The sequence below is a fragment of the Chelon labrosus genome (genome assembly GCF_963514085.1).
Source record: "Chelon labrosus genome assembly, chromosome: 23".
In the NCBI taxonomy this organism is placed as follows: domain Eukaryota; kingdom Metazoa; phylum Chordata; class Actinopteri; order Mugiliformes; family Mugilidae; genus Chelon; species Chelon labrosus.
In genome coordinates this window covers 15,567,422-15,587,288 of record NC_140356.1, presented here as the reverse complement: position 1 = coordinate 15,587,288, position 19,867 = coordinate 15,567,422, and the positions used below count along the sequence as shown (strand labels likewise).

The 19,867-nt window shown below is 42.2% G+C and overlaps 1 protein-coding gene across 1 annotated transcript in view; it reads left to right on the top strand.

The window, feature by feature from the left end:
- magi2a (membrane associated guanylate kinase, WW and PDZ domain containing 2a) overlaps positions 1–19,867 on the top strand; it is a gene marked incomplete at its 5' end in the record, with an annotated part of 242,434 nt that overhangs the window by 165,374 nt on the left and 57,193 nt on the right. The window contains 3 exons of the mRNA XM_084573366.1: positions 2,209–2,424; positions 4,644–4,854; positions 9,598–9,677. Of these exons, the coding sequence (XP_084429492.1) occupies positions 2,209–2,424; positions 4,644–4,854; positions 9,598–9,677 (507 nt within the window). The remainder of the gene's footprint in view (positions 1–2,208; positions 2,425–4,643; positions 4,855–9,597; positions 9,678–19,867) is intronic.

Here is a 19,867-nt window from a genome sequence, read left to right as displayed (position 1 = left end):
TATTCTTCGTGTGCCCTTAGGACTCTAAACACTTGAGCCCACTGCACTGAAATTATCTTATCATTCATTCATGATGTTTCTACCGGGAACGCTCGAGTGGAGCTAAGGACGTATGCTACATGCTAAGCTAATTGTAAACCTTCCAGGATTAAACTGTTGCTGCAGTCTTGCTCCTAAAAAAAGAAAAAAAACAACAACAAAAGTAAGTAGAACCTTTAAAAGAAAGAAGCGTCTCAGACTTTGGACCATAGACTGTATAAATATGGACAATGTGTCTCCACTTCCTTGCATTGGCCCAACCACACTTCCTCCGGACTCACTCGCGTTTTCGTTTAATTAATGGTATTCTCTGCTCTACTTTTACCAGTTACAAGGAAATATTGGATTATACACTGTACCTGTACCACAGGACCGTTTTACAGAGCTTGGCATGGCACCTGGTGGTCACCATTATGTCACATCCTGTTTCTATAGCGTCAAAAACTTGAACATTCATCAACATTATATTAACTACCTAAATGACAGAAACCAACCGTGAAAAAAAAAGATTCAGCGTGTATTTTAGTGTTTTAGTTTGGCCCAAGTCCCATCCGCTTACATGGATGGGGTGGAGCTTATGACCTATACTGCAGCCAGTCACCAGGGGGAGCTCTACTTGCTTTGGCTTCACTTTTGAGGAGCAGTTCCGCCGTCCATCTTTATTTGCAGTCTATGCTTTGGCCAAACATGATCCTACGTCTCACTCCTGCTTTGTCTGTTGTGCCTAAATCTCTAAAAGAAAAGGTGTTGTTGGGTTTGGAAGTGTTTTACAGGCTTGAGATTCAGAGCTCTTCAGATTCAGAGATTTGAGCAATCTGTTCACCCCCTAAAAGAGAGCTAGAGATGGCTCCGGCGAATACCCACTTCACTGGCAGCCGTTTTCGCAAGAAGAATGCAGAAAAAATCAAAGTTATGAGAGTTTCGCTATGACTGATGGAGGCTGTCAGAAGCACAGGGCTGCTGCCAGAATTCAGATAGAATGATCGTAAAATGTAAAATCAAAACTAAGGAAGAGGATGTTGAGTCATAAGCAAGTAAAAACAAAATAAGCTGCAGTTCCCAGAGGTAAGTAGTTGGCTCTGACCGGAGACGGAATCTGAGAGATGGTAATTATTCGGTCCAAGCCGTGCAGAAACACATGCCAAAGAAAATCTGAGCGAGGCCCAGCAAAGTGATTTATGTGCAGAGAAGAAGAACTTGATCAGAAATGGTTCGAATTAGATCTCGATTAGAATAATGTCTGTTTGCAAATTTGTGCAGATCCTAGTGAAGTGTCATATCTGATCGTGATGTGATCATGAGCTCCCTGCTTCTGTGTTCATTAGCTTTGACATGGAGCAGCATGTCATGTGAATAAAAAAAAAATCACCTCATCCAGCCGGTGGACGTGACATCGCTGTCAAAAACATCCCTCAACCCACCAGCCCTGTGTGTTTTTTTTCTTTACTCTTTCTTGGTCTGTTTGCATTTACATTTGCATTGGGAGCACGGAAATTATTTATTATTCTTATTTTCTTTTATTAAAACTTTATGAAAATGTAGATTTTATTAAAAAAAGGCGTATTATTGTTGTTGTCTTTTGGGATTGTCATAAGATGAAATACTTTTTACAAACAAAGGAAATATGAGCAGACAGCCACACAAGTCCCTCTGCGTGGCTGTACTTTGGATTTGAAATGTTCATTTTCTCGTTTAAAAGTCTGTGACACGCCGAGCTGACAGCCAGCCGTTCGCCGGTCTCGGGCCATCGCTGAGCATCTGGATCCCTAGTTTTAGCTGCGTGTCCCGCGCCGTTGGCTCTGATTAAACACCTCGGTCGGTAGATTTTTCAGGCGATTTGGCAGGTTGAATTGGCGGCTGAAAGAGTTGGTCAGAGAGATGGTCTCTGATTGGCTGATCGCATTAGCAAACCGGAAAAAACCTACCTACATCTTAAGCTAATCTGAACATGCAAATACACAGATACAGCCATGTACGACTCTTCCTAGCTCCCTAGCCTTCCAGCAAATACTAGTTCTTGTTTTCAAGCAACACCAGTCCATCCAACTGAGACCCTCACCTCTGGACCCAACTGGTGGACAGCCTACCAGCATTGCCACCCCCTAAAGCTATGCTAACAGTGTTACTCTGTAAGCTCTGGCCTACAGCCTTTCCATCTTTGTGTTGCAGATAACTTTTACGGCACCCCGAAGCCTCCGGCCGAGCCCAGCGCTCTGCTGCTAAATGTAACGGACCAGCTGCTGCCGGGCGCCAGACCCAGCTCCGAGGGCAAGAGGAAGCGCAACAAGTCAGTCAGCAACATGGAAAAAGCCAGCATCGAGCCCCCCGAGGAGGAGGAGGAGGAGAGACCCATCGTCAACGGCAACGGTGTCGCTGTCACCCCAGGTCAGCCCCCGACAGCAACCTCCACAGGCGCGGGGGGGGGAAAGGTCACTCGAGCGGGGAGCTTTGCGGTGACAGCTAAGGTTCGAGGTCACGCTTGGGCTCAGACTGATCTGCAGCAGGTGATGGTTTTGTTTCAGTTACAGCAACAGGCTCTTCAAGGGCGGTCGCCTAGCAACAGAGGCAGTAACAGATTGCTTTCACGCGGGCTCCTCTGAAAATGATTTTATGGCAGATTATCACTTTTAATTGGTTACACAAATATCTTTATATGCAGTTTAATGACGGGATGTATGAGCTGTGAATTATAATTCACTCTCACACAAGCGATTACCTCTGCAGTCCAAGCCGTTCACGATTAAAGCATTAGTGCCGTCACTCTCTGGAGTTTGATATCATTGATTAGGCGTTATTCAACACTGTCACAGAGCAGATAGCCAGGACAGCACAGACATATAATTCTCTCCGATGCAACGGGAGCCTGCAGGCGGTTTTAAAATCAACAAAGACATTTTTATAAAGTGTTTTTTCTGTGAATCAGCTCTGAATAAACCATCCAGAGCATGTGCGTCGAGGCCAAACTTCGAGAGGTTTCTCTCATTCACAAAAGAACTGTGAGAGACGTTTCTTTATCCAGATGTTAACCTTCAACAACAATATTAAGAATGAGGTGTCTGAATGTACCTAGTATGCGCACTGTGTGACAAACACGCACACAGAAAGCCTTTGAACGCGTCCCATGATCACATGAATAGACGACCATAAAAGAGGCTTTATGAGTGTGATTTTTTGCGATTCCAAATCCAAAACCACGCTGTGGTCCTGTGACTTTCTAAGCTGGTTTTATGGCCACAGGAAAAAGTCATTCTCACAGCAGGGCTTCAGTCAGAACGGCGCGGAAATGCAAGGAGCCCGGTCGACGCCTTTAGTTAAACGTGCAGCTTCTAAGGGGCCGTTGGAGGAAGAGTTTGGCGAGAGGACGCTTGGATAGAGGATGAGATTTTGGTTTTCTTACCAGGGGGGGGCTCAAACAAGGTAGGGTTCTTAAGTTTAGAGAGAAACAGAAACATCCAGATGATTTAAATGGCACATTTCTTGATGTTTATGAATATAAAACTCTGGTTATATCAAACTAAACAGACATTTTTAGTAGAGGTAGCGGTGTGTTCATCACTCTCAATCATATACAGAACGTATAAAAAATCTGTTGTATTTAACCGTATTTGCCTGGAGACACGGAAAAATTATATTGTATTGCTTTTTTTGTTCTCATAAATTGAGAAAAGGTCATGAAGAATGGAAAAACATGTCAAGTATGTTTTTTTTGAGCTCTCAAAGCCGGCAGAGACCTCCGGTGTATTAGATGATAATAGTTTTCTCCTCTGGTGTCTCTTTCCAACTCCGTGCATGATCCAAACGGCAGGCGCACAATCACTTTTACCCTTTAAACGCAAACTTGAAGAGCTCTTATAAAGGTTTTTAGATAGCGATTCGGCTCATAAAAGTCTCAGTGTGATGTGAACATTGTCTAGTGTCTAGACGACGCTGAACGCGGGGACATGAAATATTTCTATCTGCTTCCTGTCGGCGGCGTTTGAGACGCTCCATGACTCTAGGCTGCACAGCGAGGCGTGCTGGATGCTAAAGCGGGCTGCTGCCTTGAGCTCAGGAGGAGTTTTGTGTCTGTAGACGGACAGAGTGTGGGCTGACCAGGGGAGCTGCAGGCGAATCAATAGAGCACAGCAGGCTCTGTGATCTGAGCAGATCACTACCTCGCTCTCTCCCTCCCATAGATTATCTCTCAATCCCCTGCTTTCATTCGTCCCCTCTCCAGCTCTCCGCCGCTTGCCATCTCTTTCTTCCCCTTCCCTAACACTTTTCGCACTCTGCCACAACTCAAAGTAGGGCATCACCGCCCGCCTCTCTCTCAATCTCGATTGTCTCCTCTGCTTTATTCGTCTTTCTGTCTTGTTAACCTCAATCACTCCCGCTCCTCCCTTCAGCTCGCTCCTCTCTTTCCCCTGAGTCACCACTTCCTCTCAACTTTCTCTTATCACTCCTACTTTTTTTTCCCGCCTCCGTCCTAACCCCGACTCTCAATCAGTCTCCTTTTCCTCGCTTCACCTCGCTTGTCTTTTGCTCTCCTCACCCCTCCTCTAACCCCACCACCACCACCGATGATAATGTCACGCCTGACTCAACCTGCCCTGTCGTCACCTCAGAGTCGAGCGAACATGAGGACAAGAGCACCGACGCGTCGGGGGACATCGCGCCGCAGAGCAACCCAGCGGAGGCCCCGACCGAGGGACCCAAAGACGACGGACAGTCCCCGAAGATGGCGATGCCCAAACCAGACGAGAACGACGAGCTAGGGCCGCTGCCAGACAACTGGGAGATGGCATACACAGAGAAAGGGGAAGTCTACTTCATAGAGTAAGTGTTTACATCCAACCCTGTCTTTAGGATCTGAAGGTAGCAAATAGTTTTAGGATTTTAAGGTGAAATAAATGACTTCAGTGGGGTGTAAAGTTGCAAAGAAATCTGTCTTAAATCACAATAACAAATAAGGAAAACGAGTAAGACTGATTACCGTGATTTAAAAATGCTTTTATTACAACGAAATGAGAAGCAAATAAATCTTGCAAATAAAGAAACAAGAAGTAAAAAGTCTAAAAAAGTCTCTAAACTCCATAGTGACATTAAACCACACATAAAACAACACAGTCGGCGTGATCCGTGCGATAACATGGCACTAATAGCTCGCAGCTTGCAGTGTTTCATTTTCTTATTGATTTTAAATTAGTCTAACATTAGTTTTTTTTGGCTGCTAAGAAGATTGCTAATCATGTGTATTTTCAGCACAGAAACACACACACACACAGACTATGATTAATGCATGGGGGTTTAATGAGATTTAAAGGCCTTCAGGAATACCTTGTTACACAGAACTCTGTTGTAAAAGCTCTAAAGTTTAATTTATTGGAGTTGTTAGATGTTTTACAGCCGCAGTAAAACCGCAGAAGTGAGTCTTGGTTGCTTATATAACGGAGTTGCTGTGTGTTTTGGAGGTGGAGGTGGGTTCCTATTCGGCGTCGAGGAATTTGTTTTGCTTTCTGCATCATTTCGGTCTTTAAGTTAAACCTGCACGGCTTCGAGTGAGTCCCAGCTTTCTTGAACGCATCCTAAAACCGCACAGCAGCACCTTTGACCTCCAGCCAATAGCATGTCATGTCTATTCGCTTTTAAACTTTTAATCACCTCCACTCGTCTGATGTCTTCTTCCCTACAAAAGGGAAACGTCATGCTCTAACCACTTACTAAATTTGAAGCTTCAAGTTTTTTGTTTCTCTTTTGGGTATAAGTCATCGCTGTTACCGAGAGGGTGCCTCCGTACGAGATCAATTTGTTTACCTGCAGTCCTCAGAGTGAGTCATGACGAGGAGAGGAGTAGACAAAGGAAGAGGGGGGTGGAAGGAAAACAATAATAACAGCGAGAGGTTTTTAGTTTAGTTTAGGCAATAGAAGAAAACCAGACTGAAAAGGTAATGAAAATGACAGAATAATTAGAGGTGACAGAAAGGAATCAAAAGGAAATCAGAAGAGACGTCACCTTACCTCGTAGTGCTCTTCACCTGGCTCTGTGTTTGGTTTTAGGCTTCATCTCCCACTTTAAACTCCTTTTATGTTTCTCCATCTTTGGCTCAGTCTTCGGTTTTTAGCTCTGAGGAAATTTCATTTTTGGAAACGTGAGGACGTGAATATCTCAATAACCTCTGAGGGAACCGCGGTGGAGCATTTGCGATGTGTGGCGATGATTCCTGGACTTCCATTTAAAATCATACATTATTTAACTCGTCCTCTGCAGTGTGATTCGTGATGACCCTGATGAAGGCCTTGAGCCGAAAAAGAAACGCGCCGGTCTAATTAAAGTTGTTCCACAAGCTGCAAGTTTTGCTGGAGTCGTGACCTTCCTGAAATTTCTTCTAGTCCTCCCTGCACCTTTGGCAGCAGGTGAAGTCAGAAATATAATTCTACAGATCCCTGGTTTCACTGATTGAGTATGAGTATGGTTCACTGATTTCAAATCAACACCATTATACCACCATGAGGTTAACAAATTTCATCTTGACTCTTTTAATTAATCGATTAGTGGTGAGAAAGATTTAGATAATCAGTAACCTGCTTTTGTAATTTTTTGCTATTTTTTACCCATTACATTTAATAGACCCTTGATTAATCAAGAAAATTGCTGGATGATTAACTTTGTTCTTGACAACCATTTGATATTCTGCTATTAAATTCGGTACAGACATGCATGTCGCCCTGAGGATGAATTGAAATGCAGAGCTGCCAACTCTCACGCTTTCGCCGTGTGACACACGGTTTTGCCTGTTTTCACACGCACTCACGCCACACATCCAATTTCTCACGCAAAAAAAAAAACGATCTTGGTCCGAGACTCTTCCGTTCCTTTTCAAACTCCACGACGGTAGATGGCGCTGATGAGCGCCCCTGAACCTTTGCGCTGCGCTACACCTGCAGTGCAGCCCTTTACTATCTATGCCTGCACCCCGAAGTAGACAGAAGAAGAGATACAGAGACCAACAAGACAGCAGGAGAAACCAGAAACTACTTTGAGAAGTCTGATAAAGAAGAGAATCTGAGCTGAGACTAGGCCAGTATAACCATGCACACAGATCATAAACAAGGACTTTACCCAGCTTCTGATCTGATACTGATTATGCCTCATTTTAGCTATTTTTGTAATGCATTCATCTGTTTTATTGCTTGAAAAAGTTGTACTGTTTAAGCACTTTATTTGTTGCACTTTATTTGTCTCTGATGGACCATGTGGTGGGAGACTTTGAATGAAGAATAATGTCCCGCCCTAACTAATCTTGTGTCGTTTTTGGCTGAACATAAATCATTAAGTGCTCTTAAGAATACAATTATTCACAACATAGGTTAGGTTTTAGTTAAGAATTAGTTTAATACCATTTTAATCAAAATATCAATCAACCTACCTAGGTCAAATCTTAAACACTGATCTATGAATAAGGCTTTATTGTCATTTAGGTTCACCGATAGTTTTCTGGTTGAATGTTCAACTCAAGTCCACAGACTAAGACCTACAAGTCATGATGCCGAACATGAATCAGAATAAGTTCAGGTATTGCACTTCTTTAGCAGACCGCCCAAAAATCCACTAGAATGCTGGAAACCACATCTACTTAATCCAAAATCTCCTGGGGGTGGACCTTCAGCTATGTCTGCTTCACAGAATGAACCAATATTGTCCATCTTCAGTGGGCTGCCCCTATCAACAGCTTTGGACCTCCCCACAAACCACCAGAATGTAGGGTAGCTACAACATGGGTACAACATCAAATTAATTCCAATTATCTTATATCTGAACCACCAATTTGTGTGACTGCGTGCGCGGCATAATTTTGGTCACCCACGACAAAATCTCACTCCAAGGTTTTTTGAAAAGTTGGCAGGTATGGAAATGACTTAAATGCTCCTTTAGCTCCTTTATCAGATCCAAATTTCCATCTGTACAGTCTTGTCTTTTATATTTTATGTCAAAATCCCTGCATTACTCCCCTCAGTAAACTTCTTTAGCCGCTAGTTAGCAACGTTAGCATTCTAAGTTATTAAACTAAAAAGTTACACAACTAAAACATAGGAAAGATTATACTTGTCTGTTAGCATACTAACGTTAGCATTAGCATCGCGGTTGTTCTATATAGTTCTTGTTATTTTTTTGTATAATTTTAAATAAATGTGATTTTTCTTATGTATGTAATAGCTATACGGCCTTAGTGAATACCAAAGGGCTCTGACAAGCTAACAAGTTAGCGGAGACCAAAACGGAGCTAAAAGGGCAATAAATATTACGCTTAAGATAATCAGAAACACTAGACTAGCGTTTGCTAACTTTGTAAGGCGCTAAAGTGCTAATGTTGTGTTTGAAGGTTGTTCTTTTACTCTCAAGAGGCTATAACATCAGTTAAAGTAACACGTACGTTTTTATACTTGTCAGTTAGCATACTAACATTAGCATTTAACATTAGCATCGCGGTGGTTCTACATAGTTATTGTTTTTTATAGTTTTAAATAAATGTGATTTTCTTCTTTTTGCCTCTTTTAGCTCATTGTTTTTGTTTTTTTCATCGCACAAACATTACTCTTATGTGTCTAATATACAGTCTTAGGGAATACCAAGGGCTCTGACAAGCTAACAAGTTAGCGGAGACCAAAACGGAGCTAAAAGGCAATAAATATTACACTTAAGTTAATCAGAAACACTAGTTTTTGCTAAGAGTTTTGAGCTGAAGTGCTACTGTTTGAAGGTTGTTCTTTTACTCCCAAGAGGCTGAAATATCAGTTAAAGTAACACATACGTTTTTCTATTCACTACAGGTTTTATGTTTTTATTTAAGATCCTTCTTGTTTCTCCTTGTATCAGATGTGTCTGACGCCTCGTTGCAAACAACATTTCCTTAGGGAAAACAAAAAAAGCACTAAAAAGAATAAATGCTATAAGAAGGTCTTCCTGCTTCATCCTCTTCCCGTATCGTTTCAGCTCATTGGGTTCTTAGTTTTTAACTTTGTGCAGCTCCTCTGGTTTCCGCCTCTCTACTGTTGTTCTCTCATCATGAAGGGAGGCCATTGTAGCTCCACAGCTTCAGACAATCCGTGCGGATGTGTTGACTTTCTCTGGCATGGCATCATATCTGATGTAGATCCAGCTCTCTGCCTGAGGCTCTGGAAGAATCTACCAAACTTACAACTGTTCCTCTCCATCACCACCACCACCACTCCCTCGCTCACCCCTCTACCGTTTTCTGCCTCCTCCCCTCCTCCCCTCCTGTCCGCTAATGAGAGACAGTAAGCAAATTAAAAGTATTGATTGCCGTTTTGTAAACCCAAAGCATTTTGAGGGGGTTGTTTTCTTCACCTTTTTTTAGAAGGCGGACACACAGGGGAGTCTCATCTTTACACTGTGAAATGATTCTCTGGCTGAATTAAGAATCCACCAACCTCCTACTCTCTTTGTGCCAAGTCTCCTCTCTCTCTCTCTCTCTCTCTCTCCCTCTCTCTCTCTCTCTCTTTTCTCTCTCGCCATCTATCACACTCCCCTCTCACACTCTCTCTGTCTTTGCTTCACAGCCACAACACTAAGACAACATCGTGGCTGGACCCGAGGCTAGCCAAGAAGGCAAAACCGCCGGAGGAATGCAAAGAGGATGGTGAGTACCGCAGCTCCGTCTTCCATCTCTTTTTTCCTGCCTCTCCCACATTCACTAATGTCCAAGTTGCTCGCGGCTATAATTCTACACTATCTAAACCTAGCCTGTTGATCTGCTGATCTCCGCAGTGAAAGGATTTTGTTGGATTCTTTGGAGGAACACTTGCTGAATTGTGCGTACCGCTTCAGGATTGTCGTAGTGCGTGTGTGGCAGCCTTGTTTCGCTGTGAATAAGAAGCCTCCTGATGTGTGTGTGTTTGAAGCTCAGGTCCAAAGAGAACGGAGGTTAACAGAGACTTCTTTATTCTCAGCTGAGAGAGATCTAAAGTGTCCTCTAGCCTCCCACACACACGACAAGAAGAAAGGCAGTCAATGCAGCGAATGTATACAATACAGTATAAATACACATGTGTCATCCCTCTCCTTTACCCTCCTCCCAACATATTTTCTTTATATCTTTAAGAAGAGCTTTATCATCTGAGTTGTAAGTAGGAGTTGGAGATGGACGGCACATGAAAAATAGCCATCTTTCTTTTGAGTTTGTGGATGTTCCTGGAAACATATCTCTAAAAATACATTCAGCGCTAGGCACATTTGATACAATTGATCCTAAACAGTGTCTTAGGGAGGGACACAGTTTATAAGAAGACGTTCTTTAATTAAGACGTTCGTAGGTACGGCCGAAAAAAGGCTTTTGACAGATCCGGAAAATCAAATCTGTTTCAGAAAAAGTTTAACAATTGTTGGAGGAAAGTTTTGGTGTGTGAACATGATCGACAAGATGTGAGGCCTTGGATTTATTTTGAAACGTGCAACAATTTAATGTGCAAACGTCACGGCTGCAGGCAATCAGCTCGATTTTTGGTTTGAGCTGCTTATTTCAACAAACCACCCAAATATTCAGTTACAGTCCACCACTCCAGACATCTCATCATTTCCAGACAATTAGTCCTAATCACTTTTTTTGTGGGCTGCCATCCCAAATAAAGCCAACACTTGAGTGCAGCTATTGGATGGGTCCGTATGATTGTTTTCCTGTGAACGGCAGCTGGATTCCTCACAAGATTAGCGGATCAGAAACCGATCAGGTCTAGAAGTGTTGTAGGAGAATGCTAACTTCCTTCTACTACGTAGCTATCTGCACAGACTCCTTGCTAGCTTTCAAAGCTCATCAGACTGTCTCCTCTTCTGCTCTTGTTATACTACGTCATATAATTTGTAGTTTTTCCCGTCACCTGGCGAGTATTCATCAAAGTTTATAGCCTTTTCCACTCAGTCCATTCAAGGATAACTCGCTAAGTTTGGAGCTCAAGTGCTAAATTTGAAACATTTGTCTTGTAGCATCACCATCAGGTCAAAGTTAGAATTTGATCAAACTCATATACTTATACTTGAATTACTTGCAAAACTAATGATACTCCAATCGGCCTTGACTGTACTTTGTTTGTGTTAAGGCTAGCTAGCATGCTTACAAGCCTAGCTCAGCATATTAGCATTGTAAGAAAGTTAGCATGCTTCACGGCTTATAAATGAGCAAGCAGTACGTCAAAGTCAAATAACAGTATTTAAAAAGTTCTAAATATATGAATCAGTTAAAACTCCTATACGTGTTTGTCACTGTGAGCAGAATAAAACAAATATTACAAGATATTTACAGATGCTGCTTGACTCTGGCAAGAGTGAAACAGAAATAGTACCATCTCTCAGAGTATTTACACTGTGTGGTGGCATTAAACACGAGGGCTGCTTCCTGTTGACATATTCCTCGTTTTAGCCTTCCACAAAGAGTAAAAAAAATCTCCATCCTGATTGTGCATTTAATTCAAAAGGACTCTTGTGTAGTCGCAGAAACCTGCCTTTACTCTTCATGTTTAGACATTAAAGGGAGAAAGACGCCCAACATGATGAAATGACACAGAAACAAAGATACGGGCCCTTGTGAGGAATTAGTCAAAATGGGATTGCGCTTTTATCTCCTGCACTTCCAATCTGATTTATCCACAAAGGACGTTCCACCGGAGGAGATGTGCTGATACTTTTGAGGGTTGCTATTGATCGTGATGGTCCCGGCCTTTACGAATCAAAGTGAGGCGGGAGACTCCAACGAGACGGCTGCAGGTCTGTCAAGGGGTGAACACCTCAGTCAGCACCAATAAATAAAAATAATTCATTGTGCGATGTTGGAGTCTCTACAGTATTCACAGTTTTTTCACCCAGTTGCTTTAAGGTGGCTAAGATTGACGTAAGGCTGTGAAACATTGCACAATCTGGCCTTTGTATAGTCCTCAGAGGATGAATCCTATCGTAAACTGCAAATTTGGCAAATTTGTATTCCCTTTAGGATGAATTTTAATAGCTTTTGTGATCTCTCGTGTGACTTCGCACAGTTGTTGGATTGAAATTTAGCCTTGAAACCTTTTTTAAATGTATTGGTTTATGACTAAATGCTTGCAAAACTCTTATTAAATCAGCTCCTATGAGCATGTTAGCAACCTCACAGAGCTGCTAGAAAGGCTGTAGATGCACTTCCTTTTGACTACCAGGACTAAAAGATCTGTGTTTGTCAGGGGAGTAGTAAACATAAGTGGGGTTTAGTCTTTGTCGTCCTTAATAACTTGAAGTGTGTCTCCATCCTGAAGGCTCTGTGTAAGCAGACTTACGAGAGGTGTGTTGTTCAGTCCAAACCTCCACAACCTGGTGACACCAGCCGCCCCCCTTCCAACCCCCCTGAGAGCTGAGCTCAGTTAGGGAGAGAAAAGCTGCCTCTGTAAATTTGGTATTGATTGGTGGAAAGATGTGTGTGTGTGTGTTTGTGAGTGTGTGTCCACATTTGAACCTGAGCCATGCTCTGATAAGCACTAACAGGATCTCAGGGTGGAGTCTGTGAGGTGTGACGAGACAACAAGCCGAGAGGAGGTGGAGGAGGAGGAGGAAGAGGAGGATGATATTAGGCGGGACCCCGAGTGTGCAGAGGAACCACATTAAGATGAAGTAGCTTTGATGTTAGTGAATCTGGCAAAACTCCTGTTAATAAATATACTTAACTAGGATAGTTCTGTTTTATTCCAACTTATTTTCAAAGCTACTTGAATCATTTCTATAAATTTACTGCTGTGGGCCTATTGAGAATCAACAAAGGGCCAGAAGGGGAGGTCAGAAAATCAGAGAGATTGTAAACAAGCCTATACTTTATTCCCATGATCTAAACTTCTTTATTTGGAAGTAAAATTAGAACCAACATCAAACAGTAACCGGCAACGAAGGCCGACTGCAACTTTCCTGGACCATAGACTGTATATAAATATGGACAACGTGTCCCCACTTCCTTGCATTGGCCAAACTGACGCCATTTTCCCAGGAATACGGGCAGCGCCATCTTGCAAGTTTGGAGGTTACTGAGGAATTGTTAATCTTATACTTGATATACTGCGGTGTGGTTATAAACTAAATGTATTGTTCTGTACTGTTAATAGGTTGTCTGATGTGCATTCCCAAAGATAAAAACCATAGATTGCTGCGATTCACACCACAAATACATTTTCTCATTCAAGTTACTGAGAAGCTCTTCTTCCGCCTGCCTCCCCGACAAACCATCTACTCAGACGTCTTCTCTCTTTCCTGTGTTGCTGTGATTTCCGTAACAGTGACTGCTGTTCAACATTTATCAGCTTCAAATCCAACATGAGTCACTCAGTTCCAGTCACCATTGTTTGAAGAGTTACACAGAGAAACTCGAAACCGTTGATTTATCCACCGTCTAGCGCGTTAGCGGTGTATTAGAAAACAATACCGACAAGTTGCAGTCTTAAAGATCATTTAAGGTACTGTGGGACATAGACGCCGTAACCTACGTGCGTAGCCTACACCGGTGCTAACCATTTATACTTGTGCACTCGTCAGTCTGGCTCGCTCTGTAAAAACGCCACCCAAACACTAGTGGGCGCTGTGTCTTTTTTAACTAGTCGGGTTAGTTTTTGTTTCTACTTCCTGCTTCACTTTCAACAATGGCGACGAAGACGAGTCGTACAAACGTTACTACCAAGTGGACCAATCACAGCTCTTGTGATCTGCATCAGGCTACGGCATTAGCATCTGCGTAGGGTCTGCGCTGTCACCATAGCTACGGCATCAAATTGACGCAGAAACCTAAACCGCCTCTTAATTAAGTAAAAATATTATCGGGAAAATGGGCTTAAAAGTAATAAATCTCTGTTTCATAGTGTAAACATATTGCTTTGGAATTAAATGTCCAGGTCGAGCTAATTTTTAATACTTCACTATATAAAATATTAGAAAAGTAAAAAGTACAATAGACGCATAGAGTACCATAATCTTGAAATACTCGAATAAAGAGCCTTAACTGAACCTACGAGCCTCGCTTGAGTAAATGTTTTCACCTCAACTTATTCTCTCTCATGTTTTAAAATCAGTCGTAACAACCAGATCCTGTCAGAAAATGCAGAGAAATGTGTTTTTTCGGGTTTAGCTGCTCGTTCAAAAGAAGCGTCGGCTCCCGTGAAGAGTTGACATCACAGGCGCCTTGTAGTTACATAAGCCGCTATATATTTCTCTCTCTCTCTCTCTCTCTCACTCCTCCTGCCTCCATTTCTCACCTCCCTGCCCTCCTTTGTCCCCCCTCCATCCCTCCCTCCTGTCCTCCTGTCTCCTCTTTTCATTTTGCCAGATGAAAAGGAACTACGACGGGGCCTCGCTGTTTGCTTTCAAATCTCCACCCTTAATTTCTTACCTGCCAAATATTTGAAAAAAAAAAAAAAAGGGATACCAGGCAGCATCTCTGTTGTCTCTATCGTTTTCTTTACTTATTCAGTCTGTTTTTCACCTCACATATGCCAACGCAGGTAGCGAGAATCCCCCTGATGAGTGAATTAAAAGCAGACAAAACTGTAAGATGTTGCCCGTCGCTGTTTCAGCGCGTTTCATCAGACGTCGACGTGTCACGTCTGAGAGAAGCACATACATCAGCAGATGTAGAGTATGAACGAACACGGGCGCAGAGAGGGCTTATACCTCAGATGATGCTCAGGTTTGAGGGATTTTAATCGTGTTGCGGCGTGTCTTTGTCTCTCGCAGCAGACAGCGCTCGTCTGCATATACAGAGTCCCAAATCTAGACATGTAATTACAATCTGGTCATGTGAGGAGCTTTAAATCCGTCTTTTCCTGGCTATCTTTGGGCACACGCTCCTTGTCGTGCCTCGAGGGAAAATTGTTTTATCAGCCACCCCCTGCGCTTGTGTTCTTCCAATACTCCATCATTTGTGTCCAGCTAGGCAAAGCTGCGCCAGTCTTGGAAATGTCATCTCTTCTGGTCACTCCAGAAAGTTTTTTAGGGGACAATGAATGCACACTCACCGTGCTGCAGCGTATATATATGTGTGTGTGCAAAGTCCTACAGGTGAGTTATTATAGACGGAGAGACGCAGCGCCCTCCGTCACCTTGAGCCTCCTGCAGCAGCCGAGAGCGGAGTAGCAGGGAGGGGCAGGTGTAGCTGTCTGCCGCGTGATTGATGGGTGTATTTTGAGAACATCCCCAGCAGAGCACGCCTGAGGCCTGCAGATTGGAAGGAGGCTTCATAAGACTGAGTGTGGCAGGTGTGTGCATGTGTGTGTGTGTGTGTGTGTGAGACATGTGGCTGTTGAATTAACTGTCAGTGTGTGTGGATACGAGGCAGCCACTGTATTTTTTTTAACTGCGCTCAAGTCGACTGATGTACTAAACAGAGCTGGGCAATAAATCAATGTATCGTTGTTATCGTGTTGTTGTTTTTTTCCGGCTTTATTCCAGTTACTGGCAATATTTGATAGAATTTCAAATCCTAGAGAAGAAGAAAAAAAATGAGACTATAGCCGTGGTCCAAACCCCGAGGTCGGGGAAGATCACAGTGGGAGCACAAGGTGTTCTCTGCTTTGAGGTTGTCAAAATTAAATATGCACATGTTAAGATAAAATCAAAGAACTTTGGGCAGCAAAAGCAGCCTGTGACGTTGCCTCATGCCGCTTGTGCCTGGATCAAAAAGCTGCATTTGAACGCAACGCAAAGACAACAGCTATCACATATGTTATTTGCCAGCCAGAAAGGAAATACCTCTTCATACCAGCAGGTGGCAGTAGTCTGTACTTGTCATTCAAAAGGCGGGAAACAGGAGGAGCTACAATTAGCTGGGAGGCTAGGAAGAGCTGGTCTCTCCTGAATCATGCCGATAAGTTTGTCGTTGCTGTGAAAATATTAGTGCATTTGAATTTTCGGATGAGCTGAAGATGTAAAAGCTAGAAAAACTTTTGTTTACTTTCGGATTCTGTTCTTGCTCGGTCATCAAGTGTGTGGTAAAATTTCACTAAAGGTGAAGCCCCTTCTACCATGACATGCAAAATATGTAAGTCAGCCCTGAAAGTACTGGAACAGTACCACTGCAATGCACACTCGTCTGAAAATCAACAATTTCATTGTCAAAGATATTATACTTTTAGATGAAGTATAAAGAACTATTAAACTGCTACAGAGTACTATTAAATGCTGTTGACGGTCCTGATTTGCTGCCTGTTTTTATACAGGCTATACATATCTGCAGCACACAGTATGTAGCACATGAGCTGTCTGTTCTTTAGCAAATGTATTCAGGTCAACAATATAGATTTCACTGTTACAAACCATTACTTTCTACTGTGTTTTTATTAGAAACGTCCTCCGAGACTAGTCGGACTTTTACAACATAACAGTCGACCAGCGGCCACAAATCAGCCCCCGCAAACGGCCAACTGTTGGCTTGGTGTCTCACAACCCTTAGATGAAATCATAACGACTAATTTACTGGATACTCTGAAGAGTTTTCACTAAAAGCTAGCTGGCTATTCAAGTTCTAAGAGCCACCAATGAGAACTCGTAAGACACCAGTCCAGTGTTTTAAATGATGACTCCTCTTACATAAGTTGTTGTTATTTATAACAGGTATAATAACAGCTATTATAATGTGAATTAATATGAACGTACTTGCCTTAAAATAATGTGAAAACAGCATGAATAGAACATTTTATTTATTTTACTGAACGCTGGTTTAGTATTTGACTAATAATTCAGATGTTTTTACATTTTCACTTGTCTATATGGACTCTCAATTGAGTTAGCCGAATGTAGTTAACCCTAATACATAATTTTATTTAATCCACAGTATCCAGGAGGCTATTATGAAACAAATTACTTTACATAATTATCCTATTTAATATCTTACAAAAGCACCTTGACAAATAGCACTTTGTCTGTCTTCTGAGTGATGGGGGGTGGGTTTAAGTGGGGGGTAATACTGCAAAGAGGAGAAAGCATGTGTGTTTTCGTGTGCAGGAGTAAGAACGAGCCGAATAAACCAGAGCCAGGTCACAGTTCAGTACGTCTCTTCCTGTCCCTGGAAAGTCGTGATAAGCTGCAAGCTTGTGAATTCTGTTCTTTTATTCTGGCGTTTGTCTGCTGGCTCTCAGACTTTGCAGCAGAGGGAATGTGAGGATGCTGATTTCACAGGTGCATTTAACAGGAAGAAACATGCTGTGGAAAAATCGTTGCTCGCCGAAATGGAGAATAATAAACGTGAGGGGAACATTGTTTCCAGCAAGTGACACAATTAACTGATGTGCTGTCAAAGCCTCGTCTGTAGCTTTGACTTTTCTTGTCACGGTGAAGATGTATTAGTTTATTAATCACTCTCTAAAAGACTAAATCAAGAATCTTTGCCCTGTGGGGGGAAAAAAAGCCTGGTTTATAGCATGTCTGTTGGTCTGAAATTTGACAGCAAAGCTGAGTGCATCAATCTTTGTCAAACGCCCGTCCCAGCCTGTGCGGCGTTTGATTAACTGACAGCTTTTAGTATGACGGAGCTCGTGCACTTGTCCTCCGGGAACCGTAGCATGTTGATTATGTAGTCACAGTTAACATAAGAACATGCTGAGCATATGTAGCTCCTGTCAAATCAAACCCAGAGCTGTTTCGAGCCAATGCTTGAGTAAATCTTTGTGTGTCTCACCACTGTGTTAAAAAGTAAAGCGCGCCGCATTGACAGAGTAAACTCAGTTTTAAATATTTAAGGTGTGTATCTACGAGATTTCTGAACGCTGCCATGAGTTTAGTTTTTATTGCTCCAGTATTTCAGCACGGCAGGAATTCAGAATTGGATATATTTTTGCTTTCAAGTCTCAAGAGAAGTCTTTGGGGAGGCAGGTCTTAACTGTATGTAATTACTTGTAACTGTGTAATTGTGGGATTTCGGGCCGCCCAAGATGAAAATTGAATATGTGACACAAAATGTGGCGGTAGTCAGTATAGTTAAAACTCTTTTAACAATCTTATAAGTAATCTGGCTGGAATATAAACGTCCAAAGACATATACTTTACATAGATGCAGCTCCAGGCTGAATCTACTTTTTAAAACATGGCAGCTGTGCAGATAGATGATTTCTAAAGTAACATTTTAGTGCTACGATTCACTTAAGATTGACTGCACAAAAACTAATAATGTCATCCTATTAGGGCTGCATCAAACAATTATTTTTTCCATTAAGCTTACCTTAGTAAACTTAACTATAATAATACATTCAGAATCATAATAACATATTTTAACATGGCGTCTATGAATGAAGAACCTATTTCAAACTTTATTTTTTCCTAGTTAAGAAACTTGCAGCTTTATTATTTATCTGCAAATGGTTTTACAGTGTATTGTTAATGGAAATCTGTGGGGCTTCATTGTATTGTATGCACAAAAAAAAACAACTTTGCCATACTAGTCATTAGCATCTGCTCTAGAGAGTCTTTGTTAAAGGGGAACTACTGTTTTTTACAACCTGGACCTTATTTATGACATGAAATACAATCGTTTACTCACCCATATGACTTTGGTGTCATTTGGACACAGATATTTATATCTGTGTATATCCATATAGTGGGAGTGATTGGGGCACCAAAACGCAGCCTCTAAATAACGCATTATCTGCCGCAAAACTCAATCATTTCACCAATATTTTGTTATGATACGCTAGTGCTATTCCCTGTTGTGTCCGGAGACTGCCACGCCCATACCACCGACCCAGAATCAGACTAAACTCTCTGTAGTAATCCGAATATTATACTGTCACCGCATTCTTGTTGCGTTGAGATTGAAAGATCTTCTCCTGGTTGAGGTGCTCGCGCATAATGGTTGTGCTGCTTTGTTGACCTGAGTGCTGATGATCGGGTTCAGGCTTTTTCAGAGCCTCCATATTTGGGGATAAACGTAAACATTGCACCAATTCTGCACAAATCACAAAATTTACCGAAGCAACGTTATCAGTTGCGTCGTCATTCCTGTATTTCCTGGTGCATTGTATTTAAGTAAAGGATAAAATCGATGTGCATCCTCCACATTTCCTCAAATTAAATAGATAGATTAGATTAGATTGGATGGATGGATGGATGGATGGATGATAGGAAATCTGTTGCCACAGTCTGTACAGAGCCTCACATGAAAGCATATACACAAAGAACATTCACAACATATGCACATTTATACACACATACTTATATACACCTGATTACCTTTTAATTTTCATCCCAGAACAGAGGATGGTAAATTGCCTTTGCCTTGCAGGTAAGTCCTTCTCTGCCAAGTCATAACTTACCCATCAACGAACCTGGCAAGGCTCAGAAAACACACAGAGAACATCCCTCGAAGCTCCCTCGTGCAGCTTCCCTTTCCACAACTTTGATTGTGCTTTTGATTACGACAGACAGGATAGTGATTACCATTACAAGAACTGGAGAAAATGTTCCATGTTGATTGGAGAGGCAGTTGAGTTTATGCATTATAAGTTGAGAAAATAACTGATGCAGAGTCCATAAACACTTTCGTCTCTTTTAAAAACATCGTGCCTGTGTCACAATCAGTGTTTTTAAGCGCCGTATATGTTACGCGTACTCTCTCGAAGAGGTCAAAAAATTTACCTACCTGGGAAGCGTGATAGCCGTGGATGGGGGGTCAGAGGAAGACGTAAAGTCAAGAAAAGCTAGAGCAGCATTCAACACTCTAATCAAGATCTGGAAAACAAAAAACATCTCTCTCAAGACCAACGTCAAAGCAGTACTGTTGTACGGATCCGAAACATGGAAGAACACCACTACCATCACAAGCAAGCTCCAGTCGTTCATAAACCA